Source organism: Molothrus ater, chromosome 1, assembly GCF_012460135.2.
Source record: "Molothrus ater isolate BHLD 08-10-18 breed brown headed cowbird chromosome 1, BPBGC_Mater_1.1, whole genome shotgun sequence".
Classification (NCBI taxonomy): Eukaryota; Metazoa; Chordata; class Aves; order Passeriformes; family Icteridae; genus Molothrus; species Molothrus ater.
This window is the reverse complement of record NC_050478.2, coordinates 116626545-116654474: the sequence shown is the minus strand read 5'-3', so window position 1 is coordinate 116654474 and position 27930 is coordinate 116626545. Positions and strand designations below refer to the sequence as shown.

The window sequence follows — 27930 nt, the reverse complement described above, 5'->3', positions numbered from 1 at the left end:
GAATCCCATCATCCCCCATGGATTAGCAGGGATCCAGCTGGAGCAGCAGGTCCTGCACAAGTTCAGGGTCAGCTGGGAGTTGATCATTCTCACAGTCATGGTCCTTCATCTCTGGGTGCTGAGATTCCCTGTATTTTTTGGCTATAGAAATTAATATAAGACAAATACTATTTGGAAGAAGCACCCTATTTATTGGTTTCAACTGGTTTCATTTGTGTATCTACTACACATGTTTAGTTCAAGGAAAGCAGTCACATTCCAGGTATGTGCAAATTTACACACTATTTAGGGGGGGGTCTGTTTACTGTCTCTAGCACTGAGCCTAGGACTAATAGCACCCCAAGAATGTTTATTTCTCTGCCATTTATAGTACAGAGTGACCATAGATGTCTGATGATGAGACGAATCAAAACACAAGTGACTTATTTTAAAATTACTGCTCCCTGTTATAGCTGCATTAACATTTTGTTCAGAGGACTTTACAACCACATTTCACATTTTTGAGATAACCTGTTCATGGTTCTTGAAAAGGTGTGTATGTATCTAATTGCACCTTAACCTATTGAAAAATAAATTGCAGTAAGACCCCAAAGTACCTTTGCCCTGACTAGTCTTTGTAAATTGCATCTTTGCATTCAAAGCACCCTCTTGCACAACAATTTAAGCCATTTTGATTTAAAATGATAAATGAGCAGTTCAAAACTTCCCTTGTTTGGCATGCAGGGGTCAGGCTTTGGCCCTGTCAATGCAGTGGACACTGTTCTGGTGGTGTCCCATGGCCAGCAGAAGTTGTTCATGGCACCAGACAAAGGCATTTCTATTTTGCTCTCTTCCCATATCAATATGTTGTGATGGGGTGGAGTAGTAGAACATAAAGGAATCATCTCAGTGATACTCAATGACAAAGGAGCAACAGACATAGATGGAAATACAGGAACTTGCATTTTTTACTGCAGAATGTTTAAACACTGAAACAAATTGTTCAGAGAGGTTGTGGAGTCTTCATGCTTAGAGGTATTCAAAATCAAGATGGACACAATCCTGGACAACTGCTCTAGCTGACCCTGCACTGAGCAGGGGATTGGGTAGAAGATCTCCAGAGGCTTCTTCTTCAACCTTTTTGTGATTCTGTGCCCACAGAAATACCAACTTTTCTGAACCATCCCAATTCATCTTTCTCTATCCTGACAGGGCAATTATTTCCTTTACAAGTAAATTATGCCTTTGGGGTGTCAGCCTTCACAGTTTGGATGACATTCAGCTGCTAAACATAGATATCTATGGCCATTTAAGGCACCATAGGGTATCCAAAACTAGTGATTAGATAACTGAAGGTTATGGCTCTTGGTTTTATAAAAGACTTGTAGAGGATTCATGTCCTCCTGGAGTAACAGATGGAGGCCAAGAGGCCATCATAGTGCCTAAAACCATTTAATTATACTTTGCAGGATGAATGCAGCTACTTTGTCATGTTCAAGAAATGTCCAAGTCATTTTGACCTGAGCCAGATATGAACTAATCATCTAAGCAGGAAACAGAAATAGCACTGGCCTTCTCCTGTCAATACATTTTAGTCGCTTGTGTTTTGATTCATCTCATTATCAGACATCTGTGGTCACTCTGTGCTGTAAATGACAGAGAAATAAACATTCTTGGGGTGCTATTCATCTGATTTGTTCTAAACATATGGTATAAACACATGATTCATGGGTTACCTGCATTTGAGTCCCTGCTCTGATGCGTTCTCATCTGTTAAAACCAGGCAGAACAGATTTCATGACTTATGAGGCAATGTTTCCTACATATCACAGCCACAACTGCCTCACACCTTCATTATTCACCTTCACTATATTACCTTCAGTACTCACTAGAAATGTGACACTTGTCCTGTGTGTTCTGCAGCTCTGGAATTATCAATGATTATATGTAAATTCAAAACCTTCTGGTTTCCTTCCTTTCTCAGCTAAAAATTCTGAGTAACGAGTTTGAAAGATACTTGGCTGTGGAGAATGTGGTTGACTTAAATTTTAACACAAGTAGACAATTGTTTGTATCACATAGATAGGGTCACTGCCCTCAGCTGGCAGACACTGTGCCTGTCTTTCCTTAACATGATCCCTGTGGGAGACTTAGCTCCTGTAAGAGTACGGGATCACAGTGGTGATCTGAAGTAATTAAAAGACAAGTCAATGCCCATAGACTTTACTAACCTAGATTCCAAGGCTAGGTAACCTTTCTTAGGAGAACAAAATGAAAATGGAAAGAGGAATGAATTCTCAGTCTCACTTCTGAACCCTAGGTACCATTTGAGTGTGGTCCATTTAAAGCGTCAATCAAACCCCCCATGGTTGTTTTACTGTTCAGCAAGAATATTTGGAAGTCTGGAAAATCAACAATACCCAGCTGTTTCTCCAGCAGGCTGGCCATATATTTCAAATGACAGCACTGCATAGGTATGTACATCAATGTCTAAGAGAACAGATGGCTTTATGTGTGTGGCCACTTTTATGCAACTCTCTCCAATTCAGTCAAAAACCATGTAAGAAGACTGGATGCAGACTTCCTAGCTGTGCTGTTTTCAGAAGGCTCTTCTCAGAGTAAAGCTGCAGTCAACCAGCTCACAGGAATTGATGCTTGTTGGGTATCAGGTTTGTTTCCCATGAAAAACACAGTACAAAATCCTGGGCTGAGCCAACAGCAAGTGCCAGTGTATCACAGCATGTTTGTCTTTAGAGATATCCTCCAATTCTCTGATCCCTCATTTTATGCTCTTCTTCACAGGAATGCTGATGTGCTGCAGCCCACAGGAGTGAGGATGTCTTTGTGCTGGGCTTCCTTTCAGGGGGTTTGTGAAGGAAAGAGGAGGATGGAATGTCTTATTCCCTAAATTCAGGAGGCTTCAAGCTCTCAGAGTGACACACTGCAGATCACATTGAGTAACCCTGTTTTCTACCTCTCACCTCCCATCTGCTCATTTCACTTAAATTCCATTCAGATTTCACCAGTACCTTAGGGCTGTTCATCTCCCAGTTATTCATTCCCTTTACAGAACATATTTTTTTATATCATACTCATAAACATTTCTGCTGACAAGGTCTGAGGGACATTTTTCTCTCTGCCTTTCTCCCTCCATCAGACTGTACAGAGGGGTGCAGCACCTCAGAGTGTGTTCTGCAACACACCTCACTCCACTGTATGGCTTCACTGCGTGGGAAAAACAAGGATTTCTCCTTGGTATCACAGAAACAGTGCAGATGTACAGGTGTAAAGCAATTGGGGCAAAAGGTACCCTTTTGTTATTGAAGTTGCTTGGAAAGGAAATGCTCCCCAGGTGGTGTGGGCAGATTTGGCAAGCCCTGCTCAGCAGTGCATAATCCCAGTGCAGCAGCCACGGCGTGGGGTTCTGTGCCCAGGCTCACAAGTACTGCTCAAATCTCTTGCCAAACCAATTTTACAGCTTCTACACTGGTGTTGGCTCACAGCTGTGCATTAAGACAGCAGAGTATTGTGTCACAGAGACCTTCCCAGAGGACCAGCTTTGGTACACCAATCTCAGCACTGCAAAGAGATGCAGCAACATCAATGTCTAGGGGCCCAGGTGGGCTGGCAATGATCCACTGGCATGATGAGTCAGGGGCAAGAGCAGTGTGAAAACTCTGCCATCATCTTTCTGATAAGGCTCAACCCTCAGGACAGTGCTGTCAAGCTGCTGCACTTCCCAAATGGAAGCTGACTTTGTGGCCACTCTGGCAGCAGTGACCATCCTTCTCCCTGGTGGTGAGCACACCCTAGTGAGAGTAGCTGCCTCACTAAAGAGGCAACTGCTGCAGAGTGAACTCCAGTAAAAAAACCCTGATCCTCCCTGCACCCACCAGTTCTTGCCATGCCCCTTTGTAGCTGAGAGCTGGCCACAGCTGCTTCTCTCCACACAAACCATGAGCACAGCTCACTGCAGGGTGTGCACGAAGAGGGATAGGGATGACACTGCACCACATTTGGCTCTAACCACAGCCTGGCTGTCTGAGCACCCAGCCCTGACCCATCCCTTAGCCCACGCTGCTCTCCAAGGATGCGGTGCGTGTCCTTTGGCACTTGCTGTAAAAACAGGTTTGTGACTGGCTATGAGAAGTTCTCAGCTTATTACAGACACTCTGAATTATATAAACATACAGAAATGCTTAAGTGTGTGACAGCACATACAGTCTCATGCCTTCAGGCCACTGAGACCCAGATGGAACCAGAGCGTATGCAGGGCAAACACAGCCAGACTCCTCTGGCAGGGCCTCAGAAATGAGGACAGGAGTTGGTCTGTGCCATCAGCCTTGGAATTAGGGTGCACATCTCAGTCTTCTTTCATCAGTGTGGATTTGCCCAATATCTCCTTCTCCTAAGTGTTCTGAACTTCTGTGTCAAGATCTTGCCTCAGTCTGGGGCAGGGGAAGGGCATGGGTGGGAGCTTTTCCTGACCATTTCCTTTCTCTGCCGTAGACTGAGTTTCCCACATGCTTTTTTTTCTCAATGAAGGAATAGCAGCACCTGCTTCAGTGAGGATTTCCTGGAAGACCCTAAGTCCTCTGGAATCCAATATGTCACCTATCACATGGTAAGCCTAGTCACAGGATCAAACAAAGACAACCCTGCAGCAGCAAACACCAAATTACACCAGATTCAGCAGAGCTATTATGAAGTGTGCAGCATTTGATATCTAAAAAAAGAAATTCAGACCATGTAATGAAAAAATATCTTCTCACACTTTATGAATATTCACACATGAACACACATGCACTTGTCGTGACCACTCACGCTTTTCCTGCTTATCCCCATTTCCTTGCCCACCAAGCTCTCTGTCAAGCTCAACAGCCTCCTTTTTCCAGACAATCCAGTGCTTTACTCCTGCCTCATCTTTCACTCTGCCATTTTTAGCTCCCATTCCAGTGACTCCAGTTCTCAGCATCTCAACTAGATCTGCCACTGTGTCATAGTCTCTTCACTGCTGGGTGGCAATACCAGGGAGGACAGAGCAAAAGAGCAAAGGGGATGAGTCTTTCTACTTCCCCATCATACATCAAAAGTTCCCTGTCCTTCAGAGGAACAGCACTACAGCATGAAAGCAGCCCTGCAGATGTACTATTTAGAGTGGAAAGTCAAGCACCACCATAGCATGAAAAACTAAAATGTAGGTTGTGGGAGCAGCAGTCCCTTGGCCAGGTGTGTGTGGGTGTTCAGACCTGTGCCTTGCACCCTGGCCCCAGGAGCACACTCTGTTCTTTCTCAGAGGGCTCTTTCTTCCCTCAGTGCTCAGCATACACAGTGCTGCGCTAGTAAGTGGCTTTTTATTCTGCTTTCTTGTGGTGATTCAGCGCGTGCCTCTGTGACACATTTGCTGCACATTAGTCCCAAGCTGCTCTGAAGATAGCCTTTTTTAATTCCCTCCTGAGCTTTTCTGTGGAGTTATCAATGCAGTACTTGTGTGCCTCCTAAATGCTCATTCATTTACTGCCATAGCATGACTGTGAGAGTGGGTTTTCTTTCGATTTTCATTTTGCATGTGGAGAGCTGAAACACAGTGAGATTAGGGTACAAGTATTCCTCCAATGGGGTGCCCAGTGCTGAAGGGTCTGATTTTGCACATCCCTCAGCCTTAAGTGGCAGAGTGTGTCACTTGTTCAAAGCACATGTCCCATGGATTTCTGTTGCAGGCAGCTGCTGAGTACTTCTGGAAATTAGACCCCACAGTCTATAACTTGGCATGTTGAAAACAAGCAATGTGCAATCTCACAGTCTGTGTGAAGTTTGGCTTAAGCTACTTGCCAGGCTGACACAGGGGCTCAGGGGGAGAGAAGAGAGCAGGATCTGCTTCTCAAGGGTTGTACCCAACAGACTGAACCTGGTCTCCATCAGCCATTTGTTGCCCACCAAGTGTGTGTCCTAGTCATCTGCTTCCACTCCTTTCTGCCCACCTCATCTTTCAGTCTGCCTTGTGGCTCCCATCCCAGTGACCCAAGTCTCCAGTACACAGATGGGTTCACTACTAAATCCTCTTCTCTCCAATTCTCCTGCCAACAGCAGGGAGGATGAAGCCCTGCAAGCAAAAGGTGTCAGTCTTCCAGATCCTGGCTCCATGCCATGGATTGGCCTAGTGCAGAGACAATTGTGATCACAAGTAAAAGTTGTAATTACAAAAACCCTCTACACCCCACGGCCTAGGCAGGAGATGCACATTGTGGGCATTGAACCATCAACACAAGCTGAACAAGTTTATTTATGTTGGGAGGCCAAGCTAAAGCATGAGGCAACAATCTGTGGGGCCATTAAATGCTAAAATTAAATATGTTTCTACAGGGCATGTGTGAATTGCCCTTTCAAAGGCTTGTAACTCAGCCAGATGTAAGCAGATTTTTCACAGGACAGCAAAAGACATGAGCAGTGTAAAACCATTTGTTTTATTAAGTGTCATGTCTCTAATCTAAACTACTAAACTTTTGGCAAATTTATAGCCAGTTGAAGACATAATTTACAACACAGTATTTTAGTCAGCCTGAACAGCACTGGTTCTGCCATTCTCACCTCTAGCCTGTGTTTGTGCACCCATGCACTGGGAATTGAGTACTGCAAACAGATGAATTGAAGCCCACACTGCCAATGCCCCCAGAGAGCAACAGATTTCCTGCCTTATCCCAGGGTATCTCCAGTACCAAGCTACCCATCCCTCCTGTCCTTGGTTCAGCTGTGGCTGTGCAACTCACTTGGCTTCTCTCACTACAAGTTCCTGAGGATATTCTGCAACATCTCCCCTGTAGCCTCCCAAGGACCTGCTGATGTGCCAGATCCAGCGGCTGCTTTCCACTTCTTTCTGATGTATTCACTGGATTCTCTTTAAAAGCTATAAACTTTAAACAGAATATATAACTTTAAACTCTGTATTACTAGATAATGCGTACATTACACAATATGCATGTCCCTGGGACACCTTCTTTACTACCAATCCATTCATCATCTGTCTATGGCGGAAGCATTTCTGCAGAAGCATTCAGAAATTCTCCTGTGTTTGAAATAATTTATAATAGAATAGTGAATGTAAGCCTTATGTTATAGGTCTTGTGAATGATAGAGTTATTTTATCACAAATTTTTCCCTTTTGCCCCAACACAAGTAGAAATGCACCCCAGCTACAAGCAGAGCAGCCCAGCTGCCATCCATGGGCAGTGGGAAGTGTTCACACATTTTCATACTGATTTTTATTTGCTGGTATTTTACTACTTCTGCAGTAAATTGGTGCTGACTGTGAACTGGCATAAAACATGACCCATAAAAGCGGAAACATATGGCCAAGGAACATTAAGGTCACACTAAGGATAACAACTAGAAAGGTCTGCCTTGCAGAGCCCAGCTGGGCATATGGAGAAACAAGTCTGAATAAATAAAAACCTTACATAAGTCACCCCCATGAATGGCCCCTTTTGGTTCTAAAACTGTTCCAGTCGGCATTAGGGCGGACCAGTTGTAAAATCCTTTCTGGAAGCAGGATCCCATTTCTGAGAAACAGCAATTAGTTTCAGCAGTGAGTTCATTTGAATATATCAGGGCTTTTGAAAACACACACATCAGGAGGCAATAATGGCTAAACCCTCATCTGTATTTTAAAATCCTTTCACTCTAATCTGGGACATAAAAATCCACATGCTGTAACTCAGCATCATGCATTCCAACAGACTTTTTTCACTGCATTTTCAAAATGCATAATATGGGGGCTTTTGATGAGCCACTAGTCAGGCCATTGAGTCTTTCGGTGCTCAAGTCCTTTAGGAAACAGCCTCAAGTTTACCAGGAAAGGTTTAAATTAGATATTAGGAAAAAATTTCTTTACTGAAAGGATTGTAAACATTGGAACAGGCTTCCCAGAGAAGTGGTAGAGACACCATTCCCTGGAGGTATTTAAAAGATGTATAGATGTGGTGCTTAGGCACAAGGCTTAATGGTGGACTTGGATTAACTTGGACCTGGTGATCGTAAAGATTTTTCCCAACCTAAATTATTCTACAGTTCTATGATTCTTTAAGTTTTTATTTTACATAGAAAAACATAATGCACAGATTGTACATGTTCATAATTAGTATACTTGGCTCTACTTTGAAAGTTTTACCCTAACTCTGAATTTACAGAGTCTCTGATAAACTTTACTCTGTGTTAGTAATGCTCTTGCAACCCATGTTATCCTAAGAATAATTTTAACCCCAAATTTGAATAAAGTTTTCGTTATTTATATTTTGATTAAATAACTTTGATTAAACAAGACAGGTTGCTTAGCCAGAATATATATGTAGTGGTTAGGTAAAATTTTCTTCTCTGCAAGGCAATTTTAAATTATCAAACCTGTTTGCTCTGGCAGCAGGTTAAAAGCCTGTGCTCTTTTGATGCCTGGGAGGGCAGAGAAGGAACATTCAGCTCCCAGGCTGTGCTTGGTGCCTGTGCAGGGAACAAGCAAAGGCAGAGAACAGTCTTCATCACTTGGACTGAAGAGCAAGTTCAAACGTCAAGAAGTGACCCAGATGCAGCTGAGGAAGGGCAGTTCTTGTAAAGAAAAGTGAGTCAAAGAGAGGGAACATGCTGCTGCAGCTTACTTGTTGCTGCTGGACCCCAGTGTAAGAGCAAGGGTGACACTGGAGAATAAAGGAAACTTCAAAGAACAGACATCTTTCACATCTTCCCCATCCCACGGAATCCATCCCTTTACCTGGGGATGCTCATCCACTGCTTTTAGGTACCCAAATAGCTACAGACATGGATCTCCTACTGTTGGGAGAATGGGGCCAAAAAATTGTGCCCTATTGGCACAGTGATGTGCTGGGAGCAGTCTCTGATTCTTTAACTGCTAGGCTTAACCATCCACCGTAACTATTTGTTAAACTGTACACCAAGATAAAACCTCCTGCTGCTCCTAAAAACAACACTTCATCAACAAAAGCCAGCATGAACGCCTCAGGCAAATGCTTTGCTTTTGTGTGAGCTCCCTGTTGACTCAAGGCCCCTTTCTGACCATCAGAGATCACAGAAGACTTGGCCATAGCTGAAAGGGAGGTCATATTCTTCCCTGTGCTCCAAATTTTACATGACTCTGAAATCCCAAAACTCTTGAGTGACAGGATTCCGGGATAGATCCAGATCCTTCAGAAGAGGGCCTGTTGCCATTGCTGCTCTCAGGACTGTCTAATGGATGCAGTCAGGCTCTCAAATTAAACTAAGTTTGCTGTATTAATGCTGGGTTGCATGTTTACTACCTTGCACATTTCAGACTTCACTGAGCTGAATCTTAACAAACATACATTCTGAATGGATTTTTATTATTGTTGCTCCCCCTCCCCTCCCCCCCAGTAATTAAGACTCATTATGTGGAGTCATCAGCTGTTCTTCTTTGTTTCCCATCTGTTCATAGTGTACTTGGGATCCCAGACAATACTGCAGATGGGAATGCCATTTCCACTGGTTTGGTTTTGCTCCAGTGGGACTTCATGTGGCCACTGGTGGAAAAATTGCAATGGTTTTGATTAAAGATTTTCCATATTGTAGACTCTTGTCAAATCTCAAAATTTTCAAGATTATGTCATTGACTAGAGTCAGTGGCAGCCTTTCTCTGAGAGGATTTTCACTCCTTTCCCCATCTACAACATCTCCATTCTCTGAAGTCAACAAGGACTCTTTTTTGAGAACAAATCTTGTGCAAGTCACAGGGAAAACCACCCCTGCCTGTGACTGGGAAGAAGATAACGTTCTGGTTCCGTTGCTGTTAAATAGAGCAGAAACTGGAATCTAATGAGACTTTGCTATGCAAGTTTAATCTCCTGTAGCCCCTCCACATTAGTCTTTCACTCCTGTATCAGTCCGACTGTCATACTGGCACACTGTTTCTGGCCTCTGATTTGCAGCCAAGGTACACTTTGATCAACTTATACCCATTTGATCCCATGCCTAATGCCTAAATTGTCCTTTTTCTCAAATACTTGTTCTCTCTCCCCAGATTTTATTCCCTTCAAATCCATTTCAACCTTTTCTCTCTGAAGCTAAACAATCCACTGTCTTCTATAGCTTCTTGCTGGAAAAATATGCTCTGCTTTCTTCATCCTGCCCAGAGTTCTCAGGTGAACCTGTTTCAATTTACACGTCCCTGCCATGGTGACAGGAGCCAAAGCACTGCTGTCAGTCCTAAAGCCGACCTACAGGCAGGTACCTGCTCCAGCTTCAGCCCCTCTCACTGCTGCTCACTGCCTCATTTTTTCCTGGCCTGCATTTGGAGATTTATTTTATATCTCAGTTTGGTTTCAGGAACATCTTGAAAATGGCCTCCTTCCCCCCCCGCATTCATTTGCTAATGTGGGTTACATGGCTACTACATTATTTTGGTCAATGATTCTCTGATTCCATTTCCTGGCAATTTTCTTCCAGATCTATAATTCATACCTTGATTTCTCAGCCTCTCTGCTACTAAAATTGACAGACACTATTTTTGGAGAAGGTGTCAAGGGTGAGCTTCTCTCCAGGTGTAGAGAATGGAGGCATTTCGTTTCACGGGGACACATCTCTGTGGTCACAGTGTAAGGCTCTCAGCTCTTATAGCTGCACTGAACTCAAAGGTGCTTTAACACTCCTCAGGTCCAGTGGCATCCTTTAGCAAGGATGGGCTTGTGTGGCTTTACAGCAAGTGGCCACAGAGCCAGGAGGGGCTGCAGCTCTGCATCCCATCACACAGCAGGACAGTGCCACAGCTGGGAACAGCCACTGCAATTTCAGCCCCCAAGGTAAAGCCAAGTCTCATAAGCACTGATGTCTGGGCAGTCAGAGAGGAAAGGTCCTGTTATTGTTCAGGCTTTTCAGCCTTAAATTGTAGAAACCTAAGAAGGCTCAGTCTTTGCATATTTGCCCCTTTCAGTGGAACATGGTTGCTAAAGAAAAAGTCACTGACCTTTACCTTTATTTTTTGTTAAACCAATCATTTCATCAGAAAAACCACAAAATTAACATGTTACCTAAGAGTGTATGCCAGGGCAGGAGGCCCAGAGGAGATATTTTCAATAAAAACTAGAAATTGTTTTCATGAGAGAAAGAAATGATAGAACAATTGTGAGGGAGTTACATTTAAGATGAAGAATAATGTCAGAAGGTCACCTATGCCTAGTGCAAACCTCTCTGGAGTATCCAGAAATCTCAGTCATAGCCTGAGTTTCACATTGTGTTAGAGACAAATGAACCTAAAGAGGCAAGGAGGGGAAATATATAAAGACAGGTAATGCTGGTAGAAGTCTGGAGACCTTTTAAGATGCCCTAGATTTAAATCTGATTAAAAAAAAAATCTAATAAAGCATACAATCATGCTTTCTAAACATAGGCTTTTACCTGTGATTGGGCCAAACCATAATTTCAGGAGAAGAAGAATCAAAGCAAATACTCATAGGAGAAAATCTGTTGAAGCTGTGAACTTTTCACCTTTAACAGCAAGTAGTGACCACGGGGTGCAAGATCAGATGGTTGACTTAACCGGAATTAGGCTAAAAGTTAGATCTAGTCTGCCCAGAGGCAACATGACAAATTAGATTCATCCCCTCCCTGTATTTGTATTAGTGCACTTTTTTATTAGTGAACAGATTATAAAAGAAGGCTTTGCCTCAAGGCAGGGTTTTCTGGCACTGAACTAATTTTCAAGCTGAGGTTCTCCCCTGAGGGCACAATAAGACCCTCCCTTCTTTGCAGCCAAGGATCAGATCCTCGGCAAAGATTTACCTGTGAACAGCTCTTAACATATTTGGAGCTTTAAAAACCAGCAGATTTCTTTCTATAAAGCTACGTAAATGGAGATATTGTTTATTAATAAAAAAAAATCAGTAATTTTCTAAAATAATTCAGCGTGTTTCACTGACAATATTTATTAAAAATAAATTGGTTTCAACTCGGCTCTCTGGGGCAGGCTTTGTAAACTCGTGCTGGCTTCCAGCCTCAGTTGGTGGTCAGGAGTGAGAACTGCTGACAATGCAGGTGGCCACCCCTCTTCATGACAAAGATGCAGGCTCATAGCCTGAAAGTCTTGTGGCCCTGTGAGCTCTTGCAGTCAGTCATGAGTGTTAGTGTTTCCAGCACGAGGCCTCACTTTGCAGACACAGCTGCGTGGCATCCCTCTGACCTGGAAGGGAGCTGTGAATCAAGAATGCATTTCTTTTTCCTCTGAAGATGAAAGACTTTCAAAATTAATTGCATGACATTATGGCCTGTCTGTGTTGTCAGCTTTGATTTTGCTGTGACAAAATGATGGCCGCTCCCTGTCACGGAGAGTGACGCCGTGCCTGTGAGCACGGCACTCATCAAGTGGCAGCAGCGAGGAAAGCATCACTGCGATCTGCAGGGAAAGCAGTTTCATGGAGGGGATGCCAGGGGGGAGGCAAGTGGAGATGTTACACTCACACAGGGGAGCCTACATGGCCATGGCTCACTGCAGCTGGTGCTGGCTGAGCCATACCACCCACAGCTCTGTGCCAGGTATCCGACTTCCTGACCCCATCCCCACAATCAGTCCAGCTACTGAGGGTAACACGCTCCAGAGGTGTCATTTTGAGCATTCAGAGCTGAATGCACAATCACTAGAACTAAAATCAGAGCATTTAAAGAGCAGCTCTGCAACTGCTTTTGCAGGGCTTTGCAGAGCAAGTGGGAGCAGAAGCAGAGGGAGAAGACCAACTCCTTTTCCCTTTAGAGGGCAGTGGTGCTCATCATACAAAAGCTGCTTTTTCAAAGAGGTAAATCCCTCATGGATAACAAACGGGTCAGCAGCAGCAGAGCAGCAGCAAGGAATTGGGACCAGTGCTGAAGTGCACTGGGTGCACTGCACCGTGCAGGACAGCATCTCACCCTGATGTACTTCCTGTAATGCTCTGTGCAGGGGCTCATTAATTTCCCCTCATTTTCATGCACAGTAATCAGACAAGTAATTACGGTTCCACTGTGGCTTCCTTTCTCCCACCACACCACGAGCACAGCCCAGAGTGAAGCGCTCCTCACCATCAACGTTTGCCAAATTACTGCCTCCCTTCGAGCCAGATGAGCGCTTCCTGTGAGATTTAACCTGTTCAGGGAGCCAAAAAGAGCTGATTTTGAGGGCAGTACCAACCTTTTCATGGGCTTGGGCGAGGCCTCCCTCTCCAGGTTGGAGGAGGCGTGCTTCACGTGCATGGCATTGTAGGAGGTGTGGGTGTACTCGTTCTCATCGCTGTAGTCAGGACCCAGCAGCGTTCGAGCCCACGTCCCCATGTCGTAGGGAGGCAGAGTCCCCCCAAACTCAGAGGGCAGGCATTCGGGGTGTATTAGCTGGTGGAGGCTGTTCAGGTTGTTCCCGTGAAGAAAGATCTTTAACAAATAAAAAAGAAAGTTCAAAGTCATCACCCACTCCTTACTTCATTAAGTACAATCATAGCAGCACTAATGGTGTGTGGAGCATCATTAGTTGAAACTGCAGTTTCAGGTGGGAATTTCAAAAGCTCTCAGGGCTTACTCAGTTGGCAGAAGAGGGGGGATTAACTTCAGGGTGGGCAGCTGAAGAATTAGGCTGGTACTACTAACATTTCTGATTCGCTTGCTTTTGGCAGTTAACAATTTCAGTTTCTTAAGTACCAGATCAGGAGAAGCAGAAGTCAGGAATTATGACTGATTATTGCTACTGTAAGAGGATAGAGGCTTACATGAAGAGCAGTGAGAAGAAAAGGGTGACAGTGGAGCTTACTAAAAGCAGGCATAAAGAAGTCTTCAGCATCTGAGAGGGCCTCTAGCCCTGCACCCCAGGACAGACATTTCCAGGGAGGTATCAGGCTGTGTCACCACTCGGTGCTGCTTCAGCAACACTTGGTTCTCTAATCCCTCTTTGCTTTCAGGTGGGTCCTACCCTTTTCCTGCCTAGTCAGACCCAGCTCAGGGTGGACTCTGGGGTCTCCTGAGGGATTATTCAGCGGTTGTCTGGCAGACTGCAGAGAACAACTGGCTAGGATGACTGCAGACCCACCAATTCACTTGGGTTTCAGTGGAGAGGATCTGCCTCTTCTGCAGTGTGAGCAAACAGCCTTCAGGCATGGGTACCTTTGGTGGAAGCAAGTGAGTTAGCATCATGTGAAAACAGTCACCCTGCTGGAGGAATGTAATATGATTTTTTACTCCTATAAAAATAGTTGAACTGAATTTTCCCTCGCTTGCAAGCAACTTCAGCCAGGCCTGATAGTCCCTCCACATTGCCAGTTCTATCCCTGAGCATGTCCCAGTAAAATGTATCCATGCTTTGTTGGTGATAACAAATTTCTGGTCCCTGGCCGAGTTATTGATTCAATCCAGACCCATTCCAAACTCTAATTTTTAATAACAACAGCAATTCTCTTATACCATATGGAAAATGGAGGAAAAAAAAAACTAGAAAAGAAAACAGGCAGCTACTTGGAAAATCCAGGTCTACAGGTTCCTCCCCATCCCCCACCCCCATCTAGTTACCCTTTTCCTTGTCTTGTCTTTGAGGAATGGTTTGATTAGCGTGTACAGGGCATGGATGTACCAGGGCTGATTGACAAAATGGACTCCTCCAAAACGTGCAGGAAAGCTGTCCTATAGAGAGAAAGAAAGGAAGGCAGTTAAGAGATGCAGTGCTTTACTCCGGCAGTCAATTGGATGAAAGTCGGAGGAAAAATCTGTCTCTTTCCATCTGCAAATGAGCGCGGGGAGGGGGCAGGAGGAAAATGGAGAAACAAAAAAGATGCCTGTAAGCGTTTGTATCAGTTTCCTCTGCGGACAGAGGCAGTCCCTTCGCCCCTCCACACACTGGCACATCAATTGCCGAGGAGATGCTGAAGATTTAAAGTCGGGTCTCCAGCCGCTTCTCACGAACATTTTTTAACTCCGTCAGGGCATCTGACTCGGCCGGCCTGGGAAGTGAGAGGGGGTTGACGAGGGGAAGCTTTCTAATTTCTCATTGTACAGCGCAAGGCAAGCCCCCGGTTCCCACGCACAGCGCTGCTCAGAGCTCACCTTTTCACCCTTCGGCCTCCCTGCCTCCCCCTGCTAAAATCATCATTACAATGGCTGACCTTTCGGGGTGAGCAAGCAGCGTGTTACAGGGAGGAGGATGGGTGGGAAATGCTGATAAGTGAAGGTGTGGGGAGAGCGCACCATGGCAGCACCATGGAAACTGCGGGAGCCGCTGCCCGGCGCGGCACGAACAGCCCGGGCATCATTGACATGCAGCGAGCGTCCCGCTGGAGAGGCGCTCGCACAGCATCCTACAGCATCCTCCGCCAGCTCGCCACGCCCAGCAGAGGAGGAGGCGGCGGCTGGCCGGTCTTTACAGGCTATTGTACATTGCGAGGGGTGTTTTGTACCTACGAGCTTATCCAACAAACGCCAGTCAAGGAAGAGCCTAGGATTTTTTTTTTTTTTTTTCGGCGTGGCATAAATAATGGGACGACCGCTGCGGCTGTGTGCAAATACGCTTCCAAGGGGAGGAGAGCAGCCTGTCTCTCCGCTGTGAAGGGAATTCTGATGAAGCCGTCCTCATCTTGTGTGTGCTCCTAACCCCTACAGCTCAGCATGAAAAGCAGAGTATAATCAGGTCTCCTCCTTCAGGGCTTTGGCTCTGGGACCCAGGCAGGTTCCTTCCCCGCACAATTAGCACAGGGTGTCCTGGGGCTTTCTCTCGCCTTCCTCCCGAGCATCAGAGATTGAGCACAGCTGGTGAGAATACAGGGTGGATTTGTGAGATGATATGAAAAAATCCCCTTATACACCTGCTCTGCAGAGCTTCTGTGCTGTTTCAAGGTCAATTTTTCCCCCAGATTTAGCAATATGTATACATACAGCCCCTCCTGGAACCCAGGGCACATCATCAGGACTCTCCACACTCTTTAGCTGTGGTTTGCCCTGGCTGACATCTAAAACCATACTAGAGTAATGTTTGTGAGCAGCCTCAGGTATTAAGTGATATCTTTTTCTTTTGCTATACAGTGAAATAAGCCACTTCCACCTCAGACAGGTCAGTAGATCTGAAATCATTACAAATCTGCATATTGGATATACTGTGAAGGACTATGGGGTAATCAGGCCATCACAGAGGAAGACAAGCAGTGTAACATTACAGGTGATCCCATTTTAAATTCCAGTAAATGATGAATTGAGCTTTTGAGACCCCATCTGGTCTGGGGTCCTTAGCCCATGAAAGATGTCAGCTTGCTAGAGTGAGTCCAGAGGAGGGCCAAAAAGATGATCAGAGGAATAGGAACCTTTTTTTGTAGGAACCTTTCCTACAAAAACAGGCTGAGAGAGCTGGGGTTGTCCACTCTGGGGAAGGGAAGGCTCTGGGGAGACCTATTGCAGCCTTCCAGTACCTTAGGGAGGCTGCAAGGAGGGAGAGGGACTTCTTATCTGGGCAGATAGTTACAGGACAAGGTTTTAAATTAAAAGAAGGCTGGTTTAGATTAGATGTCAGAAAGCAATTCTTTTCTGAGAGGGTGCTGAGGAATTGGAACAGAGAAATTGTGGATGTTCCATCCCTGAAAGTGATAAAGGCCAGGTTTAATGGATTCTGAGCAATGTGATTTTATGAGTGGCATTCCTGCCATGGCAGAGGGATTGGAACTAGATGACTTTTAAGATCCTTTCCAGCCCTATGATTCTGTTCAGTGATTCTATGATTCCATGATTCTCTTTAGGGATGACATATGTCCTGTTGGGGTGTGCATTTTCAATAAAGAAGAGTGTGTTTCCACTGCATTTCATGGGAGTTTAGGATGCAGATCTGACTGAGATAAAGTGCTGCAGTGCTGCATGTTGCAGTGACTTCAACTGACTGCTGAGAAATTGCTGCAGAGTCTGAGCCCACCTAGCAAAACACATGGACTGACAGAAGTGTGAAGCCCAAAGTGATTTTCTACCATGTGATAACCTAAAATTGTGTTTTATAGTAGACCAGAGCCATAAAATGCCCATCTCATGCAAAATTCACAAATTCAGTTGCCTTCCTCACACATGGGAATGAAGCTTTTAAGATTTGGAGCTTTTCACAGATTATTCTAAAAAAAAACAAAACAAACCTAAGACAAACTGGAAAGTTCCATATTTGCCTTTCTTTCTTTCTTTCTTTCTTTCTTTCTTTCTTTCTTTCTTTCTTTCTTTCTTTCTTTCTTTCTTTCTTTCTTTCTTTCTTTCTTTCTTTCTTTCTTTCTTTCTTTCTTTCTTTCTTTCTTTCTTTCTTTCTTTCTTTCTTTCTTTCTTTCTTTCTTTCTTTCTTTCTTTCTTTCTTTCTTTCTTTCTTTCTTTCTTTCTTATTAATTCTATACTTTTCAAGCTGGCTGCTATCCCACAAGTTGTATCTATAAGGAAGAAGTTTCCTACACCTTTGCTCTTTGGAAGTAAATTGTCACAGTTGTTCCCAGGCTGTACTGTAGCAGCTAATGTCGGTGTAGAAAATCCAATCTGAGTCTGAACCACAAGAAAGTAAAGAAATGAAAGATTGGAAGCAGGGGAATAACTTTAAAACACAGAGATTTATAGTGACCTGAAAAAGAAAAAATTTTTGCCTTCCTGCTGGAATGTACAAATTATATTAATCATTTCTAGTGAGAAACATCAGTCAGTCTTCATTTTCAAGGGGGAACATGTATTTTTTAGGACCTGTTGAGTAGCTTTAACAATACCCAGAAAGGCCCAAATACTGAGAATTATAGGAACCAGCCAGAGGTTTAAGCTAGCAGTCTGCCTCTAGAAAAAAAAAGGAGCAGGATGCACTTTCTTATATGGAAAATTAATTTTATGTCCACCCAACGTAGATTGTTGAGTCTATAAGCTAGCTTCTATCTCACACACCTGTGTTATAGGAAAACCCTTAATAGAACAATTTTATTTAAAGGCAATTGCTTTCTTTTAATTTTGAAGGTACACAAAAAAGTGCACAAAGATCCTTGAAAAGGAAGCATGACAGACAAACAAAAAAAAAACTAACCGAAGAAGATTTTATTATGTGTGTGTAACTTTCTTCTGAACTTTGTTCCCTGCCCTATTAAGCACATTAAGTTCAATTTGACCTTCATCCCTCAGTCCACCTGCTTTTGTAAGCCTGTCAATTAGAACAAGGACAAAGACTTTTTTTTTTTTTTAAAGGGAAAAAAAAAAACCAAACCCAAAGAAATTCGATATGGGAATCATCCAGAACTGTTTAGAACTGCAACATACTAATTTTGTAGAAGTCCCTAATTAGAGCAGAGCTGTCTTGGAAAGAAAAGCTCCTGTCTGGAGGTCTGCCTTGTGCAGTTCCAGGAAGATGTATGAGACATTTCCCACACCCCACTTAGTGTCTCTGCTGCTTTCCCTGGGGCAAGGTGAAAGTAGCTGAAATTGATTTTCTGCTGGAGAGCTTTTGCTTTTAGGAATTCTCTTTTGATTTCTCATGTCTTGTGATTCCTTGGGAAGGTCTATTTTATAATGAGGTACATTTTTGGAGTCCACTGTGAAATGGACTCTGGGATCATGGAGCCTTTTCTTAACCTGATTCCTTCTCAAAAATACCCCATCCTGAGGATATACTGGGTTTTATTCCAGTGTTATAAATCAAACATAGCACACATGAATTGTTCTAATTATTTTTGGGCATTACTGTCTTCTCCTCTGAAAACAAGGCTAGACGCATTAGCATGTTGCTCAGCAATGAAATTACAGAGTTGATAAATGCATCCAATCCCATCCTAACCAAGCTAACCTGCTCTTTAGCAATAGCAGGGAATCACAGAATGGGTCAGGCTGGAAAGGACCACAGCCATCAGGCCCAAATTCCCTGCTCAAGCAGGGTCATCCCAGAGCACATGGCACAGGACTGTGTCCAGATGATCCTTGAGTATCTCCAGTGAGGGAGACTCCACAACTCCTCTGGGCAATCTGTTCCAGTTCTCACCCTGGAGCACAGGAAAGTTCTTCCTCATGTTTAGGTGGAACTTCCCATGCATCAGTTCTTACCCATTCCCTCTTGCCCTATTGCACTTGCTGGGGAGGCATCTGCCCCTTCATCAGTCATTGATGAATAAGTTAAACAGAACCTTGTGGGACACCACTAGTGACAGAACCCCAACTTGACCCTGTGATACTGATTGTGGCCCTCTGGGATCTGCCTTTGAGCAGATCCACCTCACTGTACACTCATCCAATCCACACTTCAGTGAAAGAACTTCAGATATCTTCTTGGACAGCTGGCTCACTCCACAGTCAGATCAGGCCTTTTTCACTGAGACTTAAATTGATCTAAAATAAGGAATATATCTATCAAGGTGCTGCAGTGGCACCTTCCCAGAGCAACACAGGCAAACTGAGAGGGAGAAAATAGTCCAAACATAGAGTTTGAGTTGATTTAATGAAACTGGGGCCATTGATGGGCCTATTCTTTTGCCTGATTTGTTTTTGTTTTGCCTTATATATTTTCTTCTTTGCTGTTTTCAGTTATTCTCCTCTTTATCATGCCTAAAGAGAAAGTAATGAACACAGTGGAGTTGCAACAGACCCCCCCAAACCTATGCAGGCTTCAATACATCTTTCATTTCAGATAGAAGAAGGGTCTCCAAGCTTGCAGGTCAGAGCAAAATGTTATGGGGATCATCATTTCCCGTCTCTGCTCAGACCTCCTGTGCAGAAAAATTCTTGAACTGAGCCTGGAACTGAAAACCTTTGGTCCATAATATTCCATTTAATAGCTTAGGAGGGGTGCTTGGAAGCTATGAGGTTGATTAGAGACAATTGTTCTTTCTTTCTGCCTGTTCTTGCCATGAAAACACCTATTTCTTTTGGCATGAGTATGCATCAGAAACCTTTTACTATGATGTTGTTTGGAACTGCCTGGAAGCTAAAAATCAACATGATTTTCCAGCAGCTCCTCATGCCAAGTGTGTTGGGAACGCAAAGCCATCTTTGGAATATGAAAAATAGGAATGAATCCAGCCTGATTCTCAAGGTCATTCCTTTCAAACTACATGAATTGACATCATATACCAAAGACCTGAGCTCAAAATCCATATTACAGCATATTTCTAGGTTACAGAATGTCTGAATTTTGAGAAATAAGCATTTTTAAAGTGCTTTCATAACCTTTGCCCTTTCTAATCAGAAAACCAAGCACACACCCCAATGAACTTCTATCTCAACTATACTTGACAGTTTACTACAAATCCAAATACAATTCCCCTGGAAAGAAAATAATTGCCCCCAGATTCAGGAAGATATCAGCCATAAACAAAACTGTTTAAAGTGAAATGTCATGTAAACTGAGGATAAAAACAGCATCTTCAGGCCTGTCCTCTTACATAATCTGTTCCCAAGGTGGATTAAAGCTCCCAATGATGGTATTAATAGTTCAGGAAGATTTTATTAATACTTCAGGGATAGTTTCTCTATGGAGAATTTCCATGAGTGTGTGATTTTAATGAATTGGCACAAGAAGGGAAGGAGGATTTCTACTCTTCAGCTCTTCAGCTTCAGATCCAAATTCAGCCTCTGAAAGTGTGACAGTGCTTGAAAGTCACTGTTCCCTGATTTTATGACTTTGTCAGATGTTGGATAGGCTGTGTCCATCAAAAACCTGCTCCTGAGCATGTTCAAATGAATTCCATGTGATGCCCTTGGTATGGACAGAGTGGGTTGTTGAACAGGGCATGCTAGGCAAGAAGGCAAAGTGTCCTTCCATTGCTACAATTTCAGCTTCTAATTTTAATGCAGCTCCTAAGAGATGGATGTTTAGTTTGGCAGGAGGCAGTGGGAGGCAGGACCAGGGCCACTGGGACTGGGCTGCTCCTGCACCTCTGCAGGTGTTCCCTGGGGCTGCAGGAGCTGGGGCTGCTCTCCCTCACCTTCTGCAGTGCCTCCACTGATCCCAGGCAAGTTTCCAATCTCCACCCCAACAAGTTGCTTGTCTTTCTCTTATCTCTTTTTTGCTCCCCTGTGTTTTTGAAGAGATGGGAATGCAAAATTAATGTTGCCGGTGGCAATAATCGCAAATCGCTTGCTTCTACCTTGGCATGCCCTCAGAGTACATGGGGCTTGAAAATAGCTGCAGAGCAGGGGAAAAACAGTAAAAAGAAAGACATTAGGGCTAGCAGTATGGCATTCTAACCTGCTTGAATACAACCATAAAAAGAACTCTTGCAATCGTGAAGAATTCATTGATTTTGGGTAAGCTGTGACTGTAATTGCTCCCACCAAAATGCTCTCTTTTCTTTGAAGCACTAATAGCAAAGGACTGGAGCAAAATCATGGGAAATTGTGAGTTCTTGGTTTATTTTTACATCTCATACCCACATATGTAGATGAAGATGCTCTGAAGTACTTCTGTCAGAGAACCAGAACTGCAAAATGAACACTGGGATACATTCTCCAAGGCATTTTTTCATAATGTTTGCTATCTCTCCTGCTACATTCAGTAACTTTAAAAATTCAGTCATTTGCAGTGGGTTTCTCCCAGTCATTATTGCACACTAGTGAGGTCCTACAGAGCATCTGTTCATGGGTATTGGCAGATGGCACCAATAAATCAGGTTATAGAACACAGATTTGCTCAGTAAACTTTGATTTGTCCTGATAGAATCATGCTGTCATGTCATCTGGTCTAACAAAATAAGTTGTAACCTTGGGGCAAAAGGGGAATTTCTTCACTACCTTTTTGCAAGAAACCCTTTTCTGAACCAGCTCAGAATAATTTAGGAACAGAAAATTTTCTAGAAGCAGTAACTCTGTTGGATTGACACCATGTCCTGGCGCTACTTTTTTGCTTGGCATGTACCCCTCTTTTATACACTAAAGGTAGAGAGTAAGGCTCCCCTCGGAAACAACAAAAAAAAAAATAGATAAATAAATTATATTAATAGAGAAACAGCAGGTTCATTCAGGGGCTTGGTTGAGGGGGTTTATAGGGAAGAGAGGAATTCAAAATGTGCTCAAAAAGTAAAACCCAGGGCACTGAGACACTAATTTGGAAGTAGCTCATGCATGTGTGCAACTGGGGTGCTGCAGACTGCTCTAGATTAGGTCATATTAGGTAAGGCCAGATCAGGAGCTTCTGGTGGAACAAGAAGAGTGGCAGTCACCCACTAAGCTAAGCAGGGGTAGTTTGCGTCACAGGCAGCTTAGGAAGGGACATGAATTAGCTAGAGGCTATTTTTCAGAGTTAGTTTAGGAAGTTGGTATGATCTTTGCAGCCAGCTCCAGCAAACCAGGCTGCATTGTCTCCAGTGTTCTGATTTTTGGTGTAAACTGTAGCTCAGAAACCTGTTTATATTCAGCTTTCCTAAGGCAGGGTAACTGCAAGCTGAGTTGCTTCTATTCCTGTATCTCACTGAATGTGAACGTCTGAAATTAGTTGTGGGGGAAGGAAAAAGCAGCAGGAAGATCATCAAAGCTGAAAGCAGTTGTGGGCTTAATTAGAAATGGCAAAACGTGCTGGGCACAGAGCAAGCCTGGCCTGGAGACCTGCTGGGCGAGCACAGCTCAGCAGGGATGTGTCACACACCAAGCCCTGGGCTGAGTGTGACCCCTGAGCTTTGGCTGCTCATTCCAAATCATCATGGCAATAAAGTCCCTGTGCAAGATTTGGGTTACTGAGAGAAGTGACCTCCCTCCAGTCCCTTCTCCCTGACACCAGGAGATAAAGTGGTGTGTTTCATCTCCACTTGAGCTGTTGGTGGGCGTTTGTGGGTGTGAGCTGCTCTCAGTTTTGGGGTTGTGGTAAATAAGTAGGTGTCGTATTTTGAGCTAAAATTTTAGCTTTTATTTTAATAAGATTTTAATGCAGGGCATTCTGAAGTGAAATGCCCACCAGCAGAATGAGCACCTCCACCAAAGAAAGTAACAGTCAAGCATTAAGACAGCTTTAACCAAGGAGCATCCTAATTCCCTAGCCCCTGGAAAAGAAACTACTCAAGAGCACTGGGGTTGAAAGTTTGGCATTGAAAACTTGACCCAAAAAACGTTCTATTTTTAATATATACTTTTTGAAAAAGAATAGAGAGAATAAGGGTTTTTTGAAAGTAATTTTTTAGAGTTAAGCTTTAAACCAAATTAATTAGTACCATTAACCACTATAGTAAAGAACACCACTGTTTTCTTTATCTTATCTTATTTGGAGCTCTCTCTCCAGAGATAGTTTTATTTCCATAGACAGACCTTGCACTGATCCTGAAGGGCAGTAGATCTGTAGGACACTATGATTGAAAGCACAGGGAGTGAAGGAGTTTGAGCAAAGAAGGTGGCACTGAGGCAAATTCAGCAGCATTTAAAACGGGTCTTGAAAAGAGTGAGTTGAGTGCATGCAAAGTCAGTAATGAAAAGCATAACAAACAGCATTTATGCCTTATTTCTTGTCCAGTACTGAGATTTTAAACAAAAAACCCTGTATGGGTTTTTTGTACCCTGTCTCTTTAGATATGCATTGTTATGCTGAGATTCTCTACACTGTCTTTGTAACACATTTATTCTAATTTTTTTTCACACTGTCACTTGCATGTATGCATATATATATACACACATACACATGTATACATGCACAGACATGTGGACATATATTTGTATTTACACTTGCTCTCTATTGAAATAGTTGGGCCTGAGAAAAGGGCAATGAAGGCCAAACTGCCATGGTGAGGACAAAAGCCCACAGCATTAGTTAAAGCAGCCAAAGAAAAGCAATTAAAAAGGTCTTGTGGCACTTGCATTGCTTCTCAGGAGACCTATTGACTTTGCAGAGAAGCTTTTCATCTTTGCCTATGGAAGCACCAAGGTATTAAACAGAACTCCTAAAGTCACATTACACTTGTGTTGTGATTGAAAGCTGATGATGGAGGAAAGGAGATTTTGTTATTTATAGTGCTAGGCAACCTATTTGCTGCTGAACAGAAGTCTGACCTAGCCTGGCTTGAACAATGCATGGAATCATCTTAAAAGCAGCATGGAAAGGAGATTATAAACCATCATTGTGGTGAGATTATAACCTAGCATGGTCAGAAGAAAATGATCAAACAATTTTCTTATTGGCAATTGTTGACGGACTGAAACAAAGTATTGGATGGAAATCATTCATTTTCCAGTAAATATCCTTGCATCTAGCAGTAAGTTAAAATAATCCTTTGTGTTGACTCCTCCGTAGAAGTCCTTGTAGGTATCACAGGCTCTTAGCACTCATTTTCTCAGAGCTATCTGTTAAACAAGAGCTAGATTCCTGTCTTATTACACTAAGAATTTTGTATTTTACTCTAATTTGTTTGAGATGGAAGCCTCATTTTAAAATTCAAGGTTTCCCTTCATCTAGCACTTGCACAACCCCTTTTTAAAACAAGTTTTTTGGTCCCTGTCAGCTTTGATAAATGTCCCATAGTGATAAGTGTCCCATGGTGAAGACATATTTTCCATTTGTATTGTCTTTCAACAGGAGTGTGTGAATATGTTTCTATGTGTATGAAAGCAAACCCCATGAGCTACTTTGTTTTAAAGGGAGTCAAAAATGCCAAATGCCTGCACACTGGGGGAGACCCAGCTCTTGGTGGGTGCAATATGAAACAGCTCACACTGCCTCAGATTAACACCTGATAGCAGCATCACCTTTTGCCTCATATACAGCCTCTTATTCTTCAGACCAAGAGAAGCCTAAGGAAAAAAAACCCACCCTCTAATTTTTTGCGTGATTCAGTCTCTGTCCTTGTCCAGTCTCCAAGTGAGATTGCTTTGCTGTCTTATCCTTTCATGCTGAAGGGAAAATGGTTTTGTGTACAAAGTCCCACATAGTCATCACACTGATTTAACAGAAGCAGACCAATGTGTCAGTTCTGCAATAAAACATAATCTCTTTGTGTCTGCCCTTTTGTGATCTCTTTCTCTCTATTTTTTTTAATAACAGAGCAGTGCCTTGGTAATGAGAAACCTGACCATAATTTAATGTCCTTGGAATAAGTTTTGATAATAAAAAAATACGAGTCATGTTAAAAATACATGTGGAAAGATATAAAGATACATTGTGGAAAATATATTTTTAGGAAAGCTATTTTTACAATATCAGACTGCAATTCAAGTTTCATGACATTTTCAACAACATGCATTTAAGAAACACGTCATGAAGACCATTTTCTTAGTGAAGAGCCTTGTGCTGTGCTGTACAAAGAATTGATATTTTTCACTGATATTTTCCCTTGTGGTTACAAAAGCAGGCATTGCTAATAGCACCAACAACAGCTAAGATTGTCTGATTATCTGACTTGTTGCAACTTTGCTGTAGTTACACATTTTGGGCCCAAAAATTTCAACAGAGAGCCAGACATATTTTTATGGGAAGAGTGTTGGAAGCTGGGGGTGGGATGACAGTTTCTCCATGGGCTTAGAGAGAAAAAATACTGTCTTCTGCACTTCAAAGTATTTCTATGATTATTGGAGGGTGGAGATTTAAATCTCAGAGCTTTTGGAGCATGGACCCAACCTTTCACAAAAGGTTTTCCTGGCACACGTGGATTTAATGACACAGAGATAATTTGCAACTCTGTGTATGTGTGTATCCAAACTCAGTCAAGGAATTGTGGAGGCTTTTTCATAGGCCAATTAGTCACGGCCTCTTGCCTTAAAAGCTATGATCAGTCAAAATTCTTGGAGTTCATTAGCTATGTTCCCCCAACAGAGAGGGAGGCTGCAGCCCTAGCCCACAGGTGGGAGGTTGAGCTCTCTCTGCAGTGGTTTCTCCCAGAGATGTCATAAAGCACTCAGGTGTCGTCAGGGCCCCCGAAGCTGCACTTTGATACTCAGATTTTTCCTTTCCTAAGTGCGTGACTTTGCCATTTCGATGTTCTTTTTGTGCTGTGTTCACCACCTAAAGCAATGCTAGGCAGCAGTCAGTGCAGCTCATTGCATAATCACTCAGAATCAGGGCTTTTGTCAGTTTGGCAGCATTAAATGTCACCTAAACTTTGTAGTCTTTGCTACACGAAATACATGCTTATACTCTCTGCAATGGCTCTTTCATTTCCTCAACACATCCTCCCTTCAGTTCACACTTTTTATTCCTCACTACCTGGCTTTACTGCCACCTTAACTCTGACTACAAAACAGCTTTAAAAGAGAGCATTAGAAAAATGGTGATGTCTGTGTAGGTGCAAAAAAATTTCTGATGTCTGTGTAGGTGCAAGAAAAGCAGAGCATTAACGAGTGCAGTTCCTCAGTCTTTCCAGTATCATTAGCCAAGCATGGATATCAAACTGTGAATGTAGTACCAGGTCACTGTTCAGCCCTTTGGCATCCTGTATGTCATCTGCTCCCACTACAGACCCTAACAGAAGCAGTCTGAGACTTACCAGTGAAGATTACTGCCTGAGTAGTGCTTGCCCTGCCTTCGCTATAAAGTTATTCTAAATTGTGTTTTCAGGCACCACAGCATCATGCAAGCTCATGATTCCTCGCTCTCTGGTTCTACTCCTTAAAAATTTGCTCTGATTATTTTTTTCAGGGCCAAGAGCAGGGAAAAAGTTTCTTTGAATTTGCTAAAACTACAGTTCACAGGAAGGTGTGACCCCATTTCTCAGCCACCTCAGATTAAAAAGCTATACAAATTTTCATTCTCCTCTTTCTTTTCATATTGAGTTAAAGTCACACATTAAGTACTGCTACATGAAATTTTAAATGAATTAAGCTTTTTTCCATGCAGAGACTGGGGTATCCTCTGTCCTATCTCTGGAGGTCATTAAATTTGCAAGGTAGGTACTGGAGAGCCTATCTGTACCTTCTTTTTTGAAGGCTTCCCATCAAGAACTCTTCTCACATAATTCTAGGCAGCAGCATGTCCTCCTTATTAAACTCTGAACATGGAGTGCCAGTGCAAATTTGCAAATTACTTGGTGTCATTGCAAGATTTCTGGCACAGTGGCATGTATTGTCCCTCTAGCAAATGGCAGAGATTTTGTTTGGAGTGGTAGTGCTTAGCTGTAATTTCAAAGTTTGCCCTGCTTTAAGCTATGAGTGGGATCTGATCTTCCTTCCAGACTTACTTACCCCATGATTCTGTGGTATTTCATATGTTAAGATACATGTGCATGTCAAGTTGTCAGACTGTTCTGCCCTGTCATGTTCCACACTTACTATTGACTGATCACTGCTTACTCAGGGCTTCAGGTTACAGCTTCCATTTAAAGCTGAAGCTTTTATCATCTTTATAATATGCCATAGAATTTATTATAGAAATAGGCAGGAAGGTAAGGTTTATTTATTATCTGCTTTGCTGCAAAACCCATATTATGAGCATAAATGACAGCAATAAACAAAAGAAAATAACCTGTTCAGACCAGAAGAAAATCTATACCACTAACTCCCTGCATTGAACAGTTGTTCCAAGAATGAAGGATTTCCTTGTTATTAGGAATGTGCCAGGTGAAGAGAAGTTATCAGAAAAGCTGCATTCCCTATTACCTGCTACAGAGTGTTGCACATGTGCAATGCATATTAATCCCACTTATGTCCATCAACTCAATTAAAACCTCCCCATTATTGAAATCTATAACTGGCAGAGAAAGGCACTCAAGCTTAGTAAAGAGTGTTCATTATGCTGTTCACTGGACAGCTCTCCAGTAGTGCTAGGTTATTTCTGGAAGGAAGTAAAATATTTTAGCTGAATATCCAGAAATTTGAAAAACATTTGGAGATTCCAACCAAGGCCAATGTTTGTCTGCAAGTGTTAGTGAGAAGCTAATAGTATTACTGGATGCTTTGCAGATGCTTCATCTGGGTGCTTTGTTTTTGTTTTTGCTTTTTTTTTTTTTGACAATGACACACTTTTATCATATGTATACTGTAATGTACATGTTCAGTACATCTTTGCACAAAAAACTGAAGGTAAGTTCCACTGACAACACACTTACTGTGCAGAGGTTA

The 27930-nt window shown here is 43.0% G+C and overlaps 1 protein-coding gene across 1 annotated transcript in view; it reads right to left on the bottom strand.

The window, feature by feature from the left end:
- The window catches only part of CLVS1 (clavesin 1), a 98569-nt gene that overhangs the window by 5098 nt on the left and 65541 nt on the right, over window positions 1–27930 (bottom strand). The window contains exons 4-5 of the mRNA XM_036397622.2: window positions 14512–14622; window positions 13151–13386 (exon numbers count right to left, since the gene is read on the bottom strand). Coding sequence (XP_036253515.1) covers window positions 13151–13386; window positions 14512–14622 — 347 coding nt within the window. The remainder of the gene's footprint in view (window positions 1–13150; window positions 13387–14511; window positions 14623–27930) is intronic.